At 36.9% G+C, this 17,192-nt stretch overlaps 1 protein-coding gene across 1 annotated transcript in view; it reads left to right on the forward strand.

The window, feature by feature from the left end:
- EAF2 (ELL associated factor 2) overlaps positions 1-17,192 on the forward strand; it is a 63,361-nt gene that overhangs the window by 13,788 nt on the left and 32,381 nt on the right. The window contains exons 3-5 of the mRNA XM_090277284.1: positions 13,499-13,635; positions 15,734-15,808; positions 16,073-16,218. Coding sequence (XP_090133410.1) covers positions 13,499-13,635; positions 15,734-15,808; positions 16,073-16,218 — 358 coding nt within the window. The remainder of the gene's footprint in view (positions 1-13,498; positions 13,636-15,733; positions 15,809-16,072; positions 16,219-17,192) is intronic.

Consider the following 17,192-nt stretch of genomic DNA (forward strand, 5'->3'; position numbering starts at 1 on the left):
AATATTTCACTATTATAATTTGTTGTTGGTACAGTCCAAGTTTGGCATACTTTTAGTGGTGATTATCTTGTGGAGTACTTCAATGGGCCTTGATGAAGTAGCCCCGTGGAAGCTTCCAACTACAATTCCTATTATGCAGGAAATGCATCCCTACTGATTACTTATGACTTTATCCCTCAAAACCTGGACTTGTGAGAGTTCTATATGTCTGGTGGGCCACTCTATATGACCCTCTTGAGCAAAGTCCCTTAAGTTTACTTAGCTCCTGTGGGAAAATAGCCCACCACATTCTGGGGACTTCAGCCTATTTTAATGCTAGAGTCCTATTTTAACAGCCTGTTACAGTTATATATTTATTCTATTGTCATTTTTTGTTGTTGGTTTGAGAGAGAATGTAACATCGATTTTGTTGTTACACTTATTTATGCATTCATTGGTTGATTCTTATATGTACCCTGACCAGGGATTGAACCTACAACCTTGGCTTATCTGGATGGTGCTATAACCAACAGAGCTACTGGCCAGGGATATACTTTTAAATGAATTATATCTTTTATCATTACATAATCAACACTTTTAATCCTGCTTTGGTGATTTTGAACTTAAGTACCACCTTATCTAATATTAATATTGCCACCTTTGCTTTCTGCTTGCTTGTTCATGGAATCTTAGTGTCTCTTGTATTTAGCTGACATTTTGTTTTAATTATATCTTCTGTTAACAGAATATTGTTTCACTCTTAAACTCAGTTTGACACATTCTATTTTTATTAGAAGAATTATATCCACATCTAGTTTTGAAGTTGACATACTTGATTTTTTTTAATGTATTTTATTGATTATATTGTTACAATAGTTCCAATTTTCTCCCCTTTACTCCCCTGACATACTTGATTTTTAATTCTATCATTTTTGTAGTAAGTTTATTAGCTATTTTAATTTATTTCCTTTTTGTTTTTTATTTAGTTTCAGGCCTCTGTTCTTTCTTTTTTTATTTTTTTCTTTCATGTTACTTTGGGAATGCTATTATACTATGCCATTCTATTACTGGTTACTTTCCTTTCCTGATATTTATAATCAAGCATGCTCACACTTGCCTGTCAGCAGATGAGAAACAAAACTGGAAGGACAGTATGGTGGAAACTAACAGTAATCTAGGTGAGAAGACATTTGGTTCTGAGTTGGGTAACAGCAGTAAACGTGGATTATTTTCAATAGTTATTTAGAGGCAAGCATAGTTCATATGCTTAGGAATTTTCTGGTACTTCAATACTTTAATACCCTTTTCTTGAGGTATAGAATACGATACTGAGCAGAAATTGAAGTTAACATAAGAATTATAATTTCATAGGAAAAAATGTTTAATTTTTAAAAACTTGTTCAAAGTGTAAAAAGCAGGTGTAGAAATTATGAAAATCTTATTTAACTTGTTAATTATGATAAAAATGTTCATATTGTTTATATTCAATATTTATTGAGTATTTGTGAAGGGCTTGGTGGTTTAGGAGCTAAAAGCAATAAAAAAAATTTATGTTCCAATTCTTATTCTTCAGTATTGTAATTTTAAGATGTATTCTATTCTAAGTAATAATACAAATATCTTTAAGAAGAATATATTGCACCCTGACTGGTGTGGCTTAGTGGGTTGGGCATCATTTCGCAAATGAAAACATAGCAGGTTCGATTCCCAGTCAGGTCATATGCCTAGTTTTCAGGCCAGGTCCCCTGTTTGGACCATGCAAGAAGCACTCTCACACATCGATGTTTCTCTCCCTCCCTTTCTCTCTCTTTAAATAAATAAATAAAATCTTAAAAAATACACACACACACACACACACACACACACATTGCATGACTCTCTTTCTTATCAACTGTAATTTGGAGTCCTTGGGTTACTATTTTACGGTATCATAGTCACTTGTTTTCAGCTAAGACATGTGAAAGATATTCGTATCAGCCAAGTAGGCCCAGTTTGTTTTGTAGTGATCATGCTTCTAGCTCCTCATTTTTCCAGTGCTTCACCTAAGTGCACCACGTGTCACCCACTCCAGACATGTCCTTGTCTATGTGCTCTGCATGCCTGATCCTCTGTAGATCATTTTAGTCTTAGGTATGAGGTGAAAAACCTCTCTTTTGGCTTTATCATTTTCTCTTCCTACCTCTCAGAAGTCTCTAATCTACCTCCCATTTATGGTATCCTTAATCACCAAATTTATCTCATACTACTCCTTATGGTCACATATTAAATCTCTAATGGAATTAAAATGATATATTAAAATATAATATACCCTTTACTCCTTTTAAAAGTTACTCTTTTCTAACCTGATCAAATATTAGTGTTATATTTGATGACAAAATTATTATAATCAATGCTTTAAATTTTTAATGTACTTTTGTAAAGTTCAAAAACAAACAAATATAACACTTTATTGTTTAGGGATATATGAGTAATATATCCCTAAATAATAGTTAGAGAATAATGAACAGAAAATTCCTTCAGGATTGAGGAATGCAGATGTGGCTTGGAGGAGAAACACATATGTAGATGTAGGTTGTTAGTAATGACCTAGATTTCTTTAAAGTTTTATTATGGAATAGTATGATGAACCCCCATGTACTTACCAGTGAGCTTCAATAATTATCATTTTGTTAATCTTTTTATATATTCTACCATTTTTTCTAATGTAACTTAAGACAATCCCAAATATTATGCCATTTTATGTGTTAATGTATGCATCTCTTAACTGACAAGGATTTTTTTTAAACCTAAGTACCATGCTATTACCAAATGAAGCAGAATGAATTATAATACCTAGTCCATACTCACATCCTCATGATAGTCTCAAAAATGCTTTTCACCTAGGAACCCAAATAAGATTCCTATAATATTTTGTCTATGTTTCATAAGTCTTTTTTATTCTGTAAAGTCCCTTCCCCTTTATATTGTATGAGTTTGTTAGAGAAAACTTGTTATTTGTCCTAGAGAGTATACTCATCTTCTGGGTTCAAATTACTTGTGTTTGGTATTATTTAACTTGTTGCATTATTCCTCATATTTCCTATAAACTGGTGGTTTATTTAAAGGCTTGATGAGAGTTAGATTCTTCGTGAGGTTTTGTTTTGTTTGTTTTTAGCAAGAATATTTTATAGGTGATGCTGCATAATATTTTTTTATATTAACATGCAATTTAATTTTGAAAGAAAAGGCTTCCTATACATACAGTTTTCCTATACAAGAACATTTATGTTTATATTTGAGTACTTTTTACAAGCAAAAGTTTATTTAGAGATAGAAGAAGTAAGCCGCAGAAGAAGTGAGCCCGCTGGGCTTTGTGGGCTCAGGAAACAAGTTACAGAGGCAAAAGTAGATCCCTTAGTGCTTAGGAAAAAGAAAGGCAGATAGAATGCACCTAGGGGCAAGTGAGGGGAAAAGGGACCGGCTTGCTCTAGAGAGAGAGAAGAAAAGAGAGAGAGGGAGTAAGCATAAGGGGTGGGGGTAGGGGTAGAGAAAGGAGTGGAGAAAGGCTCAGGAGAGAGCCATTCCCATGACCATTTTTTTATTGTTTTTCTATTACAGCTGTTCTAATTTCCCCTATTCCTCTCCCCTGCCACACCACGGTAAATCCCCACTCTGTTGTCCATGTCCATGGGTCATTTATACCTGTTCCTTGACTAGACCATTCCCCTTCTTTCCCCCCTCCTCTCCCTTCCCCTGCTTCTGGTCACTGTCAGTCTGTTCCTTGTTTCCATGTATTTGATTCTATTTGCTCATTTGTTCGTTTTGTTCATTAGATTGCTATTATAGGTGAGATAATATGGTATTTGTCTTTTGCAGCCTGGCTTATTTCACTTAGCATAATACTCTCCAGTTCCAACCATGGTGTAGCAAAAGGTAGGAGGTCCTTCTTTCTTTCTGCTGCTTAGTATTCTATTGTGTAAATGCACCAGTTTTTTGATCCACTCATCCACTGATGGGCGCTTAGGCTGTTTCCTGCACTTGGCTATTGTAAATAGCGCTGCTATGAACATAGGGGTGCATAGGTTCTTTTGAATTGGTGTTTCAGGATTCCTCAGGTATAATCATAGCAGTGTAATCGCTGGGTCAAAAGGCAGTTCCATTTTTAGTTTTTTAAGGAAATTCCATACTGTTTTCCACAGTGACTGTACCAGTCTGCATTCCCACCAACAGTGTACTAAGGTTCCCTTTTTTCCACATCCTCACCACGACTTGTTTGTTGATTTGTTGATGATGGCCGTTCTGACTGGTGTAAAGTGGTATCTCATTGTGGTTTTTATTTGCATCTCTCTGATGGTTAGTGATGAGCATCCTTTCATATGCCTATGCACCCTCTGTATGTCCTCTTTGGAGAAATGCCTGTTTAGGTCCTTTGCCCAATTTTTATTTGGTATGTTTGTCTTTCTGGTGTTGAGTCATATGAGTTATTCATATATTTTGGAGATCAGACCCTTGTCAAAGGTATTATTAGCAAATATGTATTCCCATATAGTTGGGGTTTTTTTCCTTTTGTTTTCTTTAGCTGTGCAGAAACTTTTTAGTCTGGTGTAGTCTCATTTGTTTTATCTCCCTTTATTTCCCTTGCCCTGGAGGATATGTTGATGAAAATATTGCTGCATGGAATATCTGAAATTTTACTGCCTATGTTTTACTCTCGGACTTTTATGGTGTCACGGCTTATATTTAAGACTTTTATCCATTTTGAGTTTATTCTAGTGTATGCTGTAATTTGGTGGTCTAGATTCATTTTTTTGCACGTACCAGTCCAGTTCTCCCAACACCATTTACTGAAGAGGCTATTTTTACTCTATTTTATGCTCCTGCCCCCTTTGTCTAATACTAATTGATCATAGAGTCCTGGGTTTATTTCTGGGCTCTCTATTCTGTTCCATTGGTCTATATTGTCTGTTCTTATGCCAGTACCAGACTCTTTTGATTATACTGGCCTTGTGATACAGTTTGATATCAGGTATTGAGATCCCTCCAACTTTCTTCTTCTTTTTCAAGATGGCTGAGGCTGTTTAGGGTCTTTTTTGGTTCAGTATAAATTTTTAAAATATTTGTTTGAGATCTGTGAAATATGCCATTTGTATTTTAATAGGGATTGCATTGAATTTATAGATTGCTTTCGTTAGTATAGACATTTTAGTGATGTTAACTCTTTGTATCTATGAACATTATATATGCTTCCATTTATTTTTTTGTATGTTTTATTGATTTTGCTGTTACAGTTGTTCCAATTTCTTTTCCCTTTGCTCCCCTCTGCCCAGCACAGCCCTTCCTCCAGCAGTTCCTCCTCCCTTAGTTTATATCCATGGTTCATGCATGTAAGTTCTTTGATTTTATCCATTCCTGTACTCTTTTTAGCATCCCCCTGTCTATCCTGCACCTTCCTACTATGCTTCTTAATTCTGGCACCATTACCCCCTTCTCCCCACTTCCACATCCCAGCAGACACCCCTCCACATGCTCCCCATACCTGTGATTCTGTTCCCATTCTGGTTGCTTAGTTTGCTTTTGTTTTTATTTTTTAGATTCTGTTGTTGATAGTTGTGAGTTTGTTGTCATTTTAATTTCATAGCATTGATCTTTTTCTTAAATAAGTTCCTTTAACATTTCATATAATAAGGGCTTGGTGATGAAGAACTCCTTTAGCTTTCCCTTGTCTTGGAAGCACTTTATCTGCCCTTCCATTCTAAACGGTAGCTTTGCTGGAGAGTAATCTTGGTTGTAGGTCCTTGCTTTTCATCATTTTGAATATTTCCTGCCAGTCCCTTCTTGCCTACAAGTTCCTTTTGAGAAATCAGCTGATAGTCTTACAGGTACCCCTTTGTAGGTAACTCTCTTCTTTTATCTTGCTGCCTTTAAGATTTTCTCTTTATCCTTACCTTCAGCATTTTAATTATGATGTGTCTTGGTGTGATCCTCTTTGGGTCTAGTTTGTTTGGGACTCTCTGTGCTTCCTGGACTTGTATATGTCTATTTCCTTCACCAAATTAGGGAACTTTTCTTTCATTATTTTTTCACATAAGCTTTCAATCTTGCTCTTCCTCTTCTCCTCTCGCACCCCGGTGATTTGGATGTTGGCACATTATAGTTATCCCACAGGTTTCCAAGCCTCCCGTAATTTTTTTTCAATTCTTGTTTCTTCCATCCATGCTGGTTGAGTGTTTATTTCTTCCTTATGTTCAAATTTGTTGATTTGAACCCTGGTTTTCTTTCCTTCACGACTAGTTCCATGTGGATTTTCTTTTATTTCACTTATTATAGCCTTCATTTCTTCCCTCTCATACTCAATTTTTTCTGTCAAGTCTGTGACCATCCTTATCACCAGTGCTTTGAACTGTGCGTTGTTAGGTCAGCTGTCTCCTTGTTGCTCAGTTCTCCCACTAGAACCTGCCCCCTCTTTTGGGCCATACTTCTCTGTCTCCTCATCTTGACAGCTTTCTGGGTTTGCCTCTGTGTCTGAGGTAGACCTGTCACACCTGTTATGTCATGAGGGGTGGAGCATTAGATCTTCATCATTGCTAGTGACCTGTTTCACCATGTTGCCGGTGAGGGATCTGAGAGGGGACAGTGCCATTTGCCCTGCACTTGCCACTTTTCCAGGCCTTTTTCCCCGTTCCCGCATTAAACAAGCTGTCTCCACTGAAAGACTGGCAGTTTCTTCCTCCGCCCCAACCCCCACTGGTTTTCACAGTCAAAAGCCATGTGGCTCTATTTTCCCCAGCGCTGGAACCCTGTGGTGCTCTGTCTGGTCTGGGGCTGGGGTCGCATCCCAGGTTTAAAATGTGTGACTGCGCTTTTTGCCCACTTTTCGCCACAGCTACAGCCCCTGTGCCACTGCCACTAGTCGCACTGCTAGCTGCCTCCACCAGCTCCTGCCGCAACACCACACATCACTCTCTCTATTCTGGCTCCACCCCTTCTATCTGTCTGGCTAAATATTTCTTTTTATTTCTTTGTTTGTTGAACTTCCATGTAGTTTGATTTCCTGGATCTTCTGTGTTTTTTTTTAGTTTTGAAGTGGTTGTAAGTTTCTTCTTAGTTGTGAGGAAGACCCAGCATGTATGTCTACCTGCACCTCCATCTTGGCTGGAAGTCAATATATGCTTTCATTTATTTGTATCTTCATTAATTTCTTTCTTCAGTTCTGTAGTTTTCTCATACAGGTCTTTTAGCTCCTTCTTTAGTTTATTCCTAGGTGCTTTATTTTTTTGTTGCTATAGTAAATGGGAGCTTTTTCCTAGTTTCTTTTTCTGATATTTCATTACTAGTGTACAAAAATGCCTTTGATATTTAAATATTGACTTTGTATCCCACAATTTGTCATATTTTCTTATTAAGTCAAGTAGTTTTTTGGTGGAGCCTATAGGGTTTTCTATGTACACTCTCATGTCATCTGCAAATAATGACAGTTTTCCATCCTCTTTTCCAGTTTGAATGCCTTTTATTTCTTGTCTGATCACTGAGGCTAGAACTTCCATTACTATGTTGAGTAAAATTGGTGAAAGTGGACATCCTTGTCTTGTTCCTGATCTTAAGGGGGAAAGCTTTTAGTTTTTGCCCGTTGAGTATGATGTTGACTGTAGGTTTCTTATATGTGGCCTTTTCAGATGTTGAGGTATGTGCCCTTTATTCCCATTTTGCTGAGTGTTTTCATCATAAACTGTTGTTGTACTTTATCAAATGCTTTTTCAGCATCTATTGATATGACCATGTGATTTTTGTCTTTCATTTTGTTTATGTGGTGTATTTTGTTTATTGATATGTGAATATTATACCATCCTTGCATCCCTGGAATGAATCCCACTTAATCATGGTCTATGATCTTTTTAATGTATTGCTGGATCTGGTTTGCCAATATTTTGTAGAGGATTTTAACATCTTGTTCATCAGCGATATTGACCTGTAGTTTTCTTTCTTTGTTGTGTCTTGACCTGCTTTTGGAATTAGGATAATACTGGCCTCATAAAAAGAGTGTTGGCGTCTTCCCTATTCTTGCATATTTTGGAATAGTTTGAGAAGCGTAGGTGTTAGTCCTTCCCTAAATGTTGGGTAAAATTCACCTGTGAAGCCTCTGATCCAGGGCCTTTGTGTGCTGGGAGTTTTTTGATTACTGCTTCAATTTAGTAGTTATTATTGATCTGTTCAGGCTTTCTGCCTCCTCTTGATTAATTTTTGGGAGATTGTATGTTTCTAAAAACTTGTCCATTTTGCCCAGGTTGTCAAATTTCTTGGCATATAATAGTTCGTAGTAATTTCTAACTATACTCTGTATTTCTGTGGTTTTGGTTGTAATTTCTCCTTTTACATTTCTTATTTTATTTATTTGGGTCCTCTTTTTCTTGATGAGTCTGGTTAAAGTTTTGTCCATTTTCTTCATCTTTTCAGAGAACTAGCTCCTGGATTTATTGATCCTTCGAATTGTTCTTTTAGTCTCTATGTCATTTAATTCTGCTCTGATCTTCATTATTTCCTTCTGTCTACTTGCTCTGGGCTTGTTTGTTGTTGTTCCTCTAGTCCTTGTAGATATAGGCTTAGGTTTGTTTATTTGAGATTTTTCTATCCTTTTTAGGTAGATCTGTATTGCTATGAACTCCCTCTCAAGACTGCCTTCTCTGTGGCCTATATGTTTTGGGCTGCTGCGTGTTCATTTTCATTTGTTTCCAGAATCTTTTTCATTTCTTCCTTGATGTCATTGTTAACTCATTCATGATTTAATAGCATGTTATTCAGTCTCCATGAATTTGAATGTTTTTCAGTTTTTTCCTTGAGGTTGGTTTCTAGTTACAAGCCATTGTGATCCAAGAAGATGCTTGATATGATTTCAATTTTCTTGAATTTATTAAGGCTTGTTTTTTTCCCTACAACGTGTCTATCTTTGAAAATGATCCATGTGCATTTGAAAAATTGTGTATTTTGATTATTTGGGGTAAAAGGTTCTGTATATATTAATTAAGTCCATTCGATCTAGAGTTTTGTTCAATGCCTCAATATCCTTGTTGATTCTTTGCTTGGAAGATGTACCCATTGTTGACAATGGGGTATTTAAATCTCGTACTATTAGTGTGTTACTGTCGATATCTTTCTTGATATCCTCCAAGATTTTCCTTATATATTTGGGTGTTTCTACGTTGGGTTCATATATATTTACAAGGGTTACATCTTCTTGATGAATTATTTACTTAAGTATCATGTACTGTCCTTCTTTGACTCTTTTCATGGCCTTTGTTGTGAAATCTATTTTGTCTGAAATAAGTATTGCTACCTCAGCTTTTTTTCTGTCTGTTTGCTTGGAATATTTTTTTTAATGTGCTTTGTTGATTATGCTGCTAACAGTTATCCCAATTTATTTTCCCTTTGTTCCCTTCCACCCAGTGACCACCCTCCCACCAGTCCCCCCCCCCCTTAGTCCATGTCCATTGGTTGTGCATATAGTTCTTCTCAACATCTTCCACTCCCTCCTACTATGCTTCTTAATTCCTATACCATCTCGCTCCCGCCCCCCCGCTGACCTCCCCACATAATGTTCCCCATACCTGTAATTTTTTTTCCACTCTCATTGCCTACTTAGTTTGCCTTTGTTTTGATTCCCTAGCTTCTGCTTTTGGTGCTTGTGATACAGTTTTCATTTTAATGTTCATAGTTTTGATCCTGTTTCTCCTGAACAAGTCCCTTTAACATTTCATATAAGAGTGGTTTGAATTTGATGAACTCCTTCAGTTTTACTTAGTCCTGGAAGCGCTTTCTCTGCCCTTCTATTCTGAGTGACAGCTTCACTGGATAGAGTAATCATGGTTGTAGGTTTTTGCTTTTCATTACTTTGGATATTTCTTGCCAGTCCCTTCTTGCCTGCAGAGTTTCTTTTGAGAAATCAGCTGATAGTCTTATTGGGACCCCTTTATACATAATTCTCTTCTTCTCTCTTGCTGCTTTCAAGATTCTCTCTTTATCTTTAATTTTTGACATTTTGATTATAATGTGTCTTGATGTGGTTCTCCCTGGGTCCAGTTGTTTTGGAACTCTCTGTGCTTCCTGGACCTGGAAGTCTATTTCCTTCCCCAAGTTAGGGAAGTTCTACTTCATTATTTTTTCACATACTTTTTCAATTTCTAGTCCTTCTTCTTCACCTTCTGACAACCCTATGATTCGGATGTTGTCCCACTTATAGCTGTCCCATAGGTTTCTGAGCCTCTCCTCCTTTTCTTCACTTTTCATTTCCTCTTTCTGTGCTGCTTGACTGTTTGTTCCTTCCCTATGTTCCGATTTGTTGATTTGATCCCTGGTTTTCTTACCCTCACCACTAGTTTTGTATGTGTTTTCATTTATTTCAGCAGGACTAGCCTTCATTCCTTCCGCGTCTTGTTTAAGATCTGCTGTTAGGTCTGTAAGCATTTGTATAACCAAAGCTCTGAACTGAGCCTCAGAAAGATTTCCTATCTGCTGCTTCGTTAGATTAGATATTTGCTGTCTGGTCAGCTGCATCACTGGGATCTCTATCATGATCTGTGCCATCCTGACAGTTTTGTGTTTACCTTTGCTTCCTAGGTGGGGCTGTCTCACCTCCTATGCTATAGGAGGCAGAACCCTATGAACTCATCACTACTGGGTGACCCTTCTCACCACACTGTGCGTTTTGTATGGGGGCAGGGGTCCAAAATGGATTCCTGCCATTCATTCTCCACTGAGAGACTGGGGACCTCCTCCTCCATCACCATGCTCTCCAACCCTCACAGTCCGAGGCAATGGAGGCCTGCCTTCCCCAGTGTTGGAATTGCAAGCTGACGGGTTTGGTCTGTAACCGGGGGTGCTCCCCAGGTGCTTCTCGCCTCCCCTTAAACACAGGTGTCTGTGCTTACCGCTGTCCCACCACCGTCGCCACAGCTGCCGCTGCTAGCACAACTTGACCTCTCTGCCCTGGTTTTGCCCCTCCTACCTGTCCAGACAAGCACCACTTCTTTATAACTTTATACGTTGGACTTCCATGTAGCTTTATTTTCTGGAACTTCTGGTTATTTCTGGTTTTGCAGTGGTTGTATTCCTTCTTAGTTGTGGAGGGAGACAGAGCATGTCAGTCTAGGCCTCCATCTTGGCTGGAAGTCTATTTTTTTCCATCCCTTCCCTTTCAGTCTCTGCTGGTCTTTTCTTCTGAGGTGGATGTCTTGAGATAGCACATATGCAAGTCATGTTTTCTTTTTTTTCTTCTGTGTCAGTGCCAACTATGTTTCAAGTCATCACGGTAGGGTATTGGGGTGTTTTGAATTAGTAATAATTGCACCTCAGCTAAACCTCATTGGCTATGATACTGCCACTGTGGTTTGTTTTTATTGGGTCATGTTTTTTATCCATTCAGCTACCTTATGTCTTTTGATAAGAACATTAATCCATTTACATTTAAGGTTATGAATGATAGGTAGTTATTCATTGCCATTTTTTCCCCTTTGTACCTTTATTTCTCTCTCTCTTTCATCATCTTATTAAAGCAGTCCCTTTCGCATCTCTTGCAATGCTGATTTGGTGGAGATGTATTCTTTTAGCCTTTTTTTTTTTTTTGTCTGGGAAACTCCTTATTTTGCCTTCCATTTTAAATGAGAGCCTCGCTGGGTAAAGTAGTCTTAGTTGCAGGCATTTGCTTTTCATCACTTGGAATACTTCTTGCCATTCCCTCCTGGGCTGTAGTGTTTCTGTTGAGTAATCAGTTGATAGTCTTATCAGAGCTCCCTTGTATGTTACTAGCTATTTATCCCTTGCTGCCTTTAAGATTCTCTCCTTGTCTTTAAATTTTGCCATTTTAATTATGATGTTTCTTAGAGTGGACATCTTTGAGTTGATCTTGATTGGGACCTTCTGTGCTTTTTGGACTTGTGTGACTTTTTCACTTATCAAGTTAGGAAAGTTTTCTGTCATTATTTTTTCAACAAGTTTTCTATCTCTTGCTCCTCTTCTTCTTCCTCTGATATCCCTATGATACAAATATTATTCTGTTTCATGTTGTCCTGCAGCTCCCTTAAACCCTTTTCATTCTTTTTTTAAGTCTTTTTTCATTTCGTTTGTGAATTTTTCTCTACTTTGTTTTCCAGCTTGTTCATTCCATCCTATGCTTCATCTATAACCTTCTTTTCATTCTTTCTACTGTATTCTTCATTTTAGATATTGTATTCTTCATTTCCTCTGGTTCTTACTGATAATTTCTGTGTCCTTTTTCATGCTGGTGTAGTTTGCAGTAAGTTTCTTATAGCTTCCCTGGAATTCTTTGTAGTTCTCACTGAGTTCATTGAGCATCCTTATAACCATTATTTTGAATTCAGTATCTTGATAGTACTTGTTTCTATTTCATTTAGCACTCTTTGAGGAGTCCTCATTTTCTTTCAATTGAGGTTGTTTATTTGTCTTCCCAATTTTGGTGAGTATTTTGTTTGTTTCTGCGTATTAGATTGATCTGCTTTGACTTCCTCTCTTTGTGGTGTAACCTTCTGTGGTAGGACACTTGTAGGATTCAGTGGTGCAGTCTCCTTGATCTCCTGAACTTGATGCTCATGGGATGCCCTTTATGTCGTTTATGTGTGCTATCTGGTTGTAATTGGAGTTGATTGTTGTTGGGTCTTTCTTTGGTGGGTCCTTCCCTCTGACTGGCTGACTGAGAGTCACTCCACTGGAAACAAACCCACACCTGCAAAAATATCCCCCACTCACAATCACACTACCAACAGCAAATGAGCCAATATTAATAAGTGTGTAAAGAAATTAAAACTATTACAGGAAAAGGAAAGTGAATATGAGATGCCTAACTGAAAGGAAAATTATTTTGAGAAAGTAGTGGGAAGAGCAATAATAAGAGTAGGAAATAGAGACAAGGTGAAGAGAGACAGTAAAATTTATGTCATAAATAAAAAAGGAGGGAAGAAGGTGGGACGGAGTAGGAGAAGGGAAGCATCTAGTATTTGTTTTAAACAAAAATTTAAAAATATATAGTTGCTTACTTTATTTTATATCACATCATGATGCATATAATGTGATTGTCCCACGTTTAATGATGCTGAAATTAATTAGTGGGTTTAGTGTAACATGTATTCCTTGATACATTCATTTTCCTTAATTTGCATAGGGGAGCACCACTTTAAGAAAATACTTTAAAAATTCAAACTTATGAAGGAAGAAGAGGGGTAGGAAATATAATTCAGGACTTATGCTACCTTATTTATAAAATATATTGGTTGTATTAGAATTGAATCTCAGTTGCCTGTTGTAGGCCAATGAAACAAATCCTTACTGGCTCAGGGAAAGGACTTCCTCTATTCCCTTTCCTCAAGGATAGCAGCTTTAAGATCTAGCCTTTCTTCATGTCTGACTTTTTACTATATTTAGGTAGTTAGATGACTTAAAGTATAACATAGATTGGGAAACACAGAAGATCTCAAAGTCCCTCCCAACTGAACTAATATGACAAATTTTAAGTAATGATAATTCACTTTCTAAACAGGGATCAACTCCACCAGTAACTGTTTTCAAAGGTTCAAAGAAACCTTACTTAAAAGAATGCATTTTGATAATTAACCATGATACTGGAGAATGTCGACTAGAAAAACTCAGTAGCAACATCACTGTAAAAAAAACAAGGTATGTGGTTAACTAAAAAATTACTTTATCAGCACATAAATTGCTAAGGAAATGTAAGTGAAAAAAATTATTTGATTAAGTCACATTATTATATAAGGGTTATTTCTGTGTGGTACAAAAATATTTTAACCTTTTTCCATGTTTAAATTTGGTGGAAAGCCTTAGCCAAAAGCATGTAGCATTTTTCTTTTTGATATATAAAAGCTTGTTTTGTTTCTGAATATTTTCTATGTCGTCGTCGGCGGCATCCGTCCGTCTCGAGAGACGATGGTGTAGCTTCTACTGAAGCTACAGAGCCTGGGCAGGGTGATATGGAGGGTCTGCTGTTGCCCATGCAGCAGACCCCCCCTCTCTTCGCAGCTGAAGGGTCCAAGGGAAAGACGGAGTCAATACAGCTTGGCTTCAGGTGCGCCGCAGGAGTTGCCGGTGTTGACTACAACGTCAAACCGCCTTAGGGACTCCGGCTCCGGATTTTCTGTCGGGGTTTACTCCCTTAGCCTTTCCCCTGAAGAGGTATGCCGCAAGGCAGCGGAGGTTTTTTGGAGTCAGAGTTTTCCTTCTCTGATGTACCCTGACTGGAAGATCGAACCAGCGACACTTAGCTCGCAGGCCGACGCTCAATCCACTGAGCTAAACCAGCCAGGGCCATTTTCTATGTGTGTAAATACATATACCTTAGTTTATTGTAAATGCTTATATAGAACTGGACTGAAAAGAGCCATTAAATACTCTTCAGCATAATTTCATCTTCATTAGTAAAATTTTATTGAACACCTAGAAAATACATAAGGCACTAGGAAAAGGAAAGTTTTTAAAATAAGTACTAAAAAAAGTTTTCTGTGTAAGTATCAAAACTTCTGCATTTTAATTGGATTAACATATTATTCTATTAAAAAGGTCAATAAGAGAATATAGCTATATCATGTCCTTTTAGGGAATGAAGAGGGTGCCTTAATTGTCATGTAATATTAGGGACTTGCTCTAAAAGCCATGGAAATAGTATAGACAAAAATTGCTCAAGAAATTAAGGAAAGGGAAAAGTTAGGTTGGTTGGAGCATTCAGGGAGCCCTTATTGATGTAACTTGAGAGGAGGTTAGATTTAGGGCTTTTCCCCCCTCAAACATACTTGATAAGAATTTCCTTTAGTGCTTATCAAAAATGAGTTCTCAAATCAAATTTCAGATTAGGAAAGAGCCTGGGAAAGCTCTATTTTTCATTATCCCCTGCCCTCAGGTGATTTTTATTGGTAGGGAAGTTTGAAAATGATTGACTTGATTGATCAGAAAGAACATGAGGATGTAAGCAAGGTTTGAAGGCAGGAATATATCTGACTTATTTGGGGCCAATGAATAAGACCTGTTTGAATAGGGCAGAGATCTGTCTCTGTGCCTGCATATAAATAAGTATTGGAAAGTGAGCGGTGTGGCTGATAGTGGATTAGAAGTAAGGTCATAAAGGTAGGTTGAAGCTAATGCCTACAATATTAACTATGAAATTAGGACATTGTCTTCAGGGCTTCATTGGCAGTGGTTATATATTAATTTTTTTTTTAATTAGGGAGTAAATTTTTTAAATTAAAAATATTTTTTGAAACATTAATTCACCAAACTGAGTATAATGAAACTATATGGGAAGAAAAAATTCATAAACTACAGTTTTGAGAGTAAGAATGAAGAGAAAAGTGAGGTGCTAAATACTCTGTGAAGGAAGAACTGACAGGATTTGGTGACTGGAAAGAGGAGAGGTAGAAGTCAAGCATAATTGTATTATATAGTCTTAAAAGAATTAAAAGAAAAGAAAGTAAATGAATCTGCTTTAGTAATGTGCCTTAAAGTTATGAATGAAAGATGTAAAAATGATTTAATTTTATAGAAGTTATAATTTTATAATTTAGGGAATACACTTAGGTATATTTTATTTTCAGCATTTGTGTAGGTCTTTTTTTTTTTTTTTTCAATCCTTACCCAAGGACATTTTTCATTGCTTTTAGTGACAGGGAAAGGGAGCAGGAGGAGGGGGGAGAGAGACAGACACATACACACACACATCCATGTGAGAAGCATTGATTGGTTGCTTTCTCCTTTGCACTCTGACCAGGAATCAAACTTCCAACTTTTCAATGTATGGGACGACTCTCCAACCAACTGACCCACACTGGCCAGAGCCATTTGTGTAGGTTTTATCTCTTTAATTTTGAGCAGGGGTTTTGTTTTTATTCACATTTGTACCCCTCAGTGGAACTGTGTATATACCATGTATATATATCAGGGCTCCATAAACATTTGTTAAATAATTAATTAACTTAATGTTTTAATTCTTGAATACCATAGATGTCTAGAGAAAATAATAAGTGAATAATTTTAGTAACTTTGTAAGTTGAAATTCTTGTTACATTGCCATTATAACTGTTTTGATCTTTGACAATTTTAATTGCAGAGTTGAAGGAAGCAGTAAAATTCAGTCTCATGTAGAGCATCAACAGCAACAAATGTGGAATTTAACTAGGACCCCCAATCTTGTAAAACATTCTCCATCCGAAGACAAGACATCCCCAACATCTTCGATGGATGATATTGAAAGAGGTAAACTCTAAATATATATAATGTTCCTTTTAAAGAAATGATTAAGTGAAAATTTTCATTTTAATTAACAAGGGAATTAACTATAAAGTTTTCCTGAGAGCACAATATTTTTTTATTATGCGTTTTTTTGGTGGAGAAGAGTATAGTTTGTGATTTAGGGTATTATGTAGTTATGTATCTATATAAGAGAATTTATATCTTATTATTCAGGGGAAAAAGTGTTGTAACTGGAGTTTTCTTCTTTTTGACAGTTGTGATGATTCAAATTCAGTTCTTCACAGCATCTCCAGTCGAAGTTCTTTATCCATAGCCAGACTGTAGATGTCTAAGATGTCACCAAAACAATAGTGAAGTGAGGAGATATAGTAAGCAGAGGCAGCGGCAAGTTCTTCTGAATTGCTTGTCACTTCTCAGCAGGAAGGTATTTCTAGGGAGGCACCGTCCTTTAGCAAGTAAGGAAATTTAACTCTCCATTTTTTTCTTCCTAGCTGTAGTTCGGGTGTTGGTGTTACAGTACTTAGGGTAGAAGTAAGACCCTGGTCACCAAAATATGTTTGCTTCTACACTTTTCCTTCATAACTTACATGTAACAATCCAATTCCACTTGCTCCTTTCTAGGCCCACTAGAATATTAGTTCCCTTTTACTAACAGTAAGGAAGATAGAAGCTCAGAACCCTTATCGTTAAAAGGGATCTTGAATTTTATTATATCATACCTGCATCCAAGATGGATTTGAATCATGGTGTCATTAATATACATGTATTCATTAAAATACTGGAAAAGAAAATCATGGTATTAAAGGAGAAGAAAAGGCAAATCTGTTAATTAATAAAACATTAAATTTAGATCTGAACTTCCTAGTCACTAAGGCAAAATAAAGACCTAAGTAGCATATTTTGTGTTATGTAAGAGACAGTTTCGAAAGAATTAGACTCTTTCCTGCTACTAAATTCTAAAAGGAGTTCACCATATG

This window comes from Furipterus horrens, unplaced genomic scaffold (assembly GCF_987537825.1).
Source record: "Furipterus horrens unplaced genomic scaffold, mFurHor1.1.pri manual_scaffold_1, whole genome shotgun sequence".
Classification (NCBI taxonomy): Eukaryota; Metazoa; Chordata; class Mammalia; order Chiroptera; family Furipteridae; genus Furipterus; species Furipterus horrens.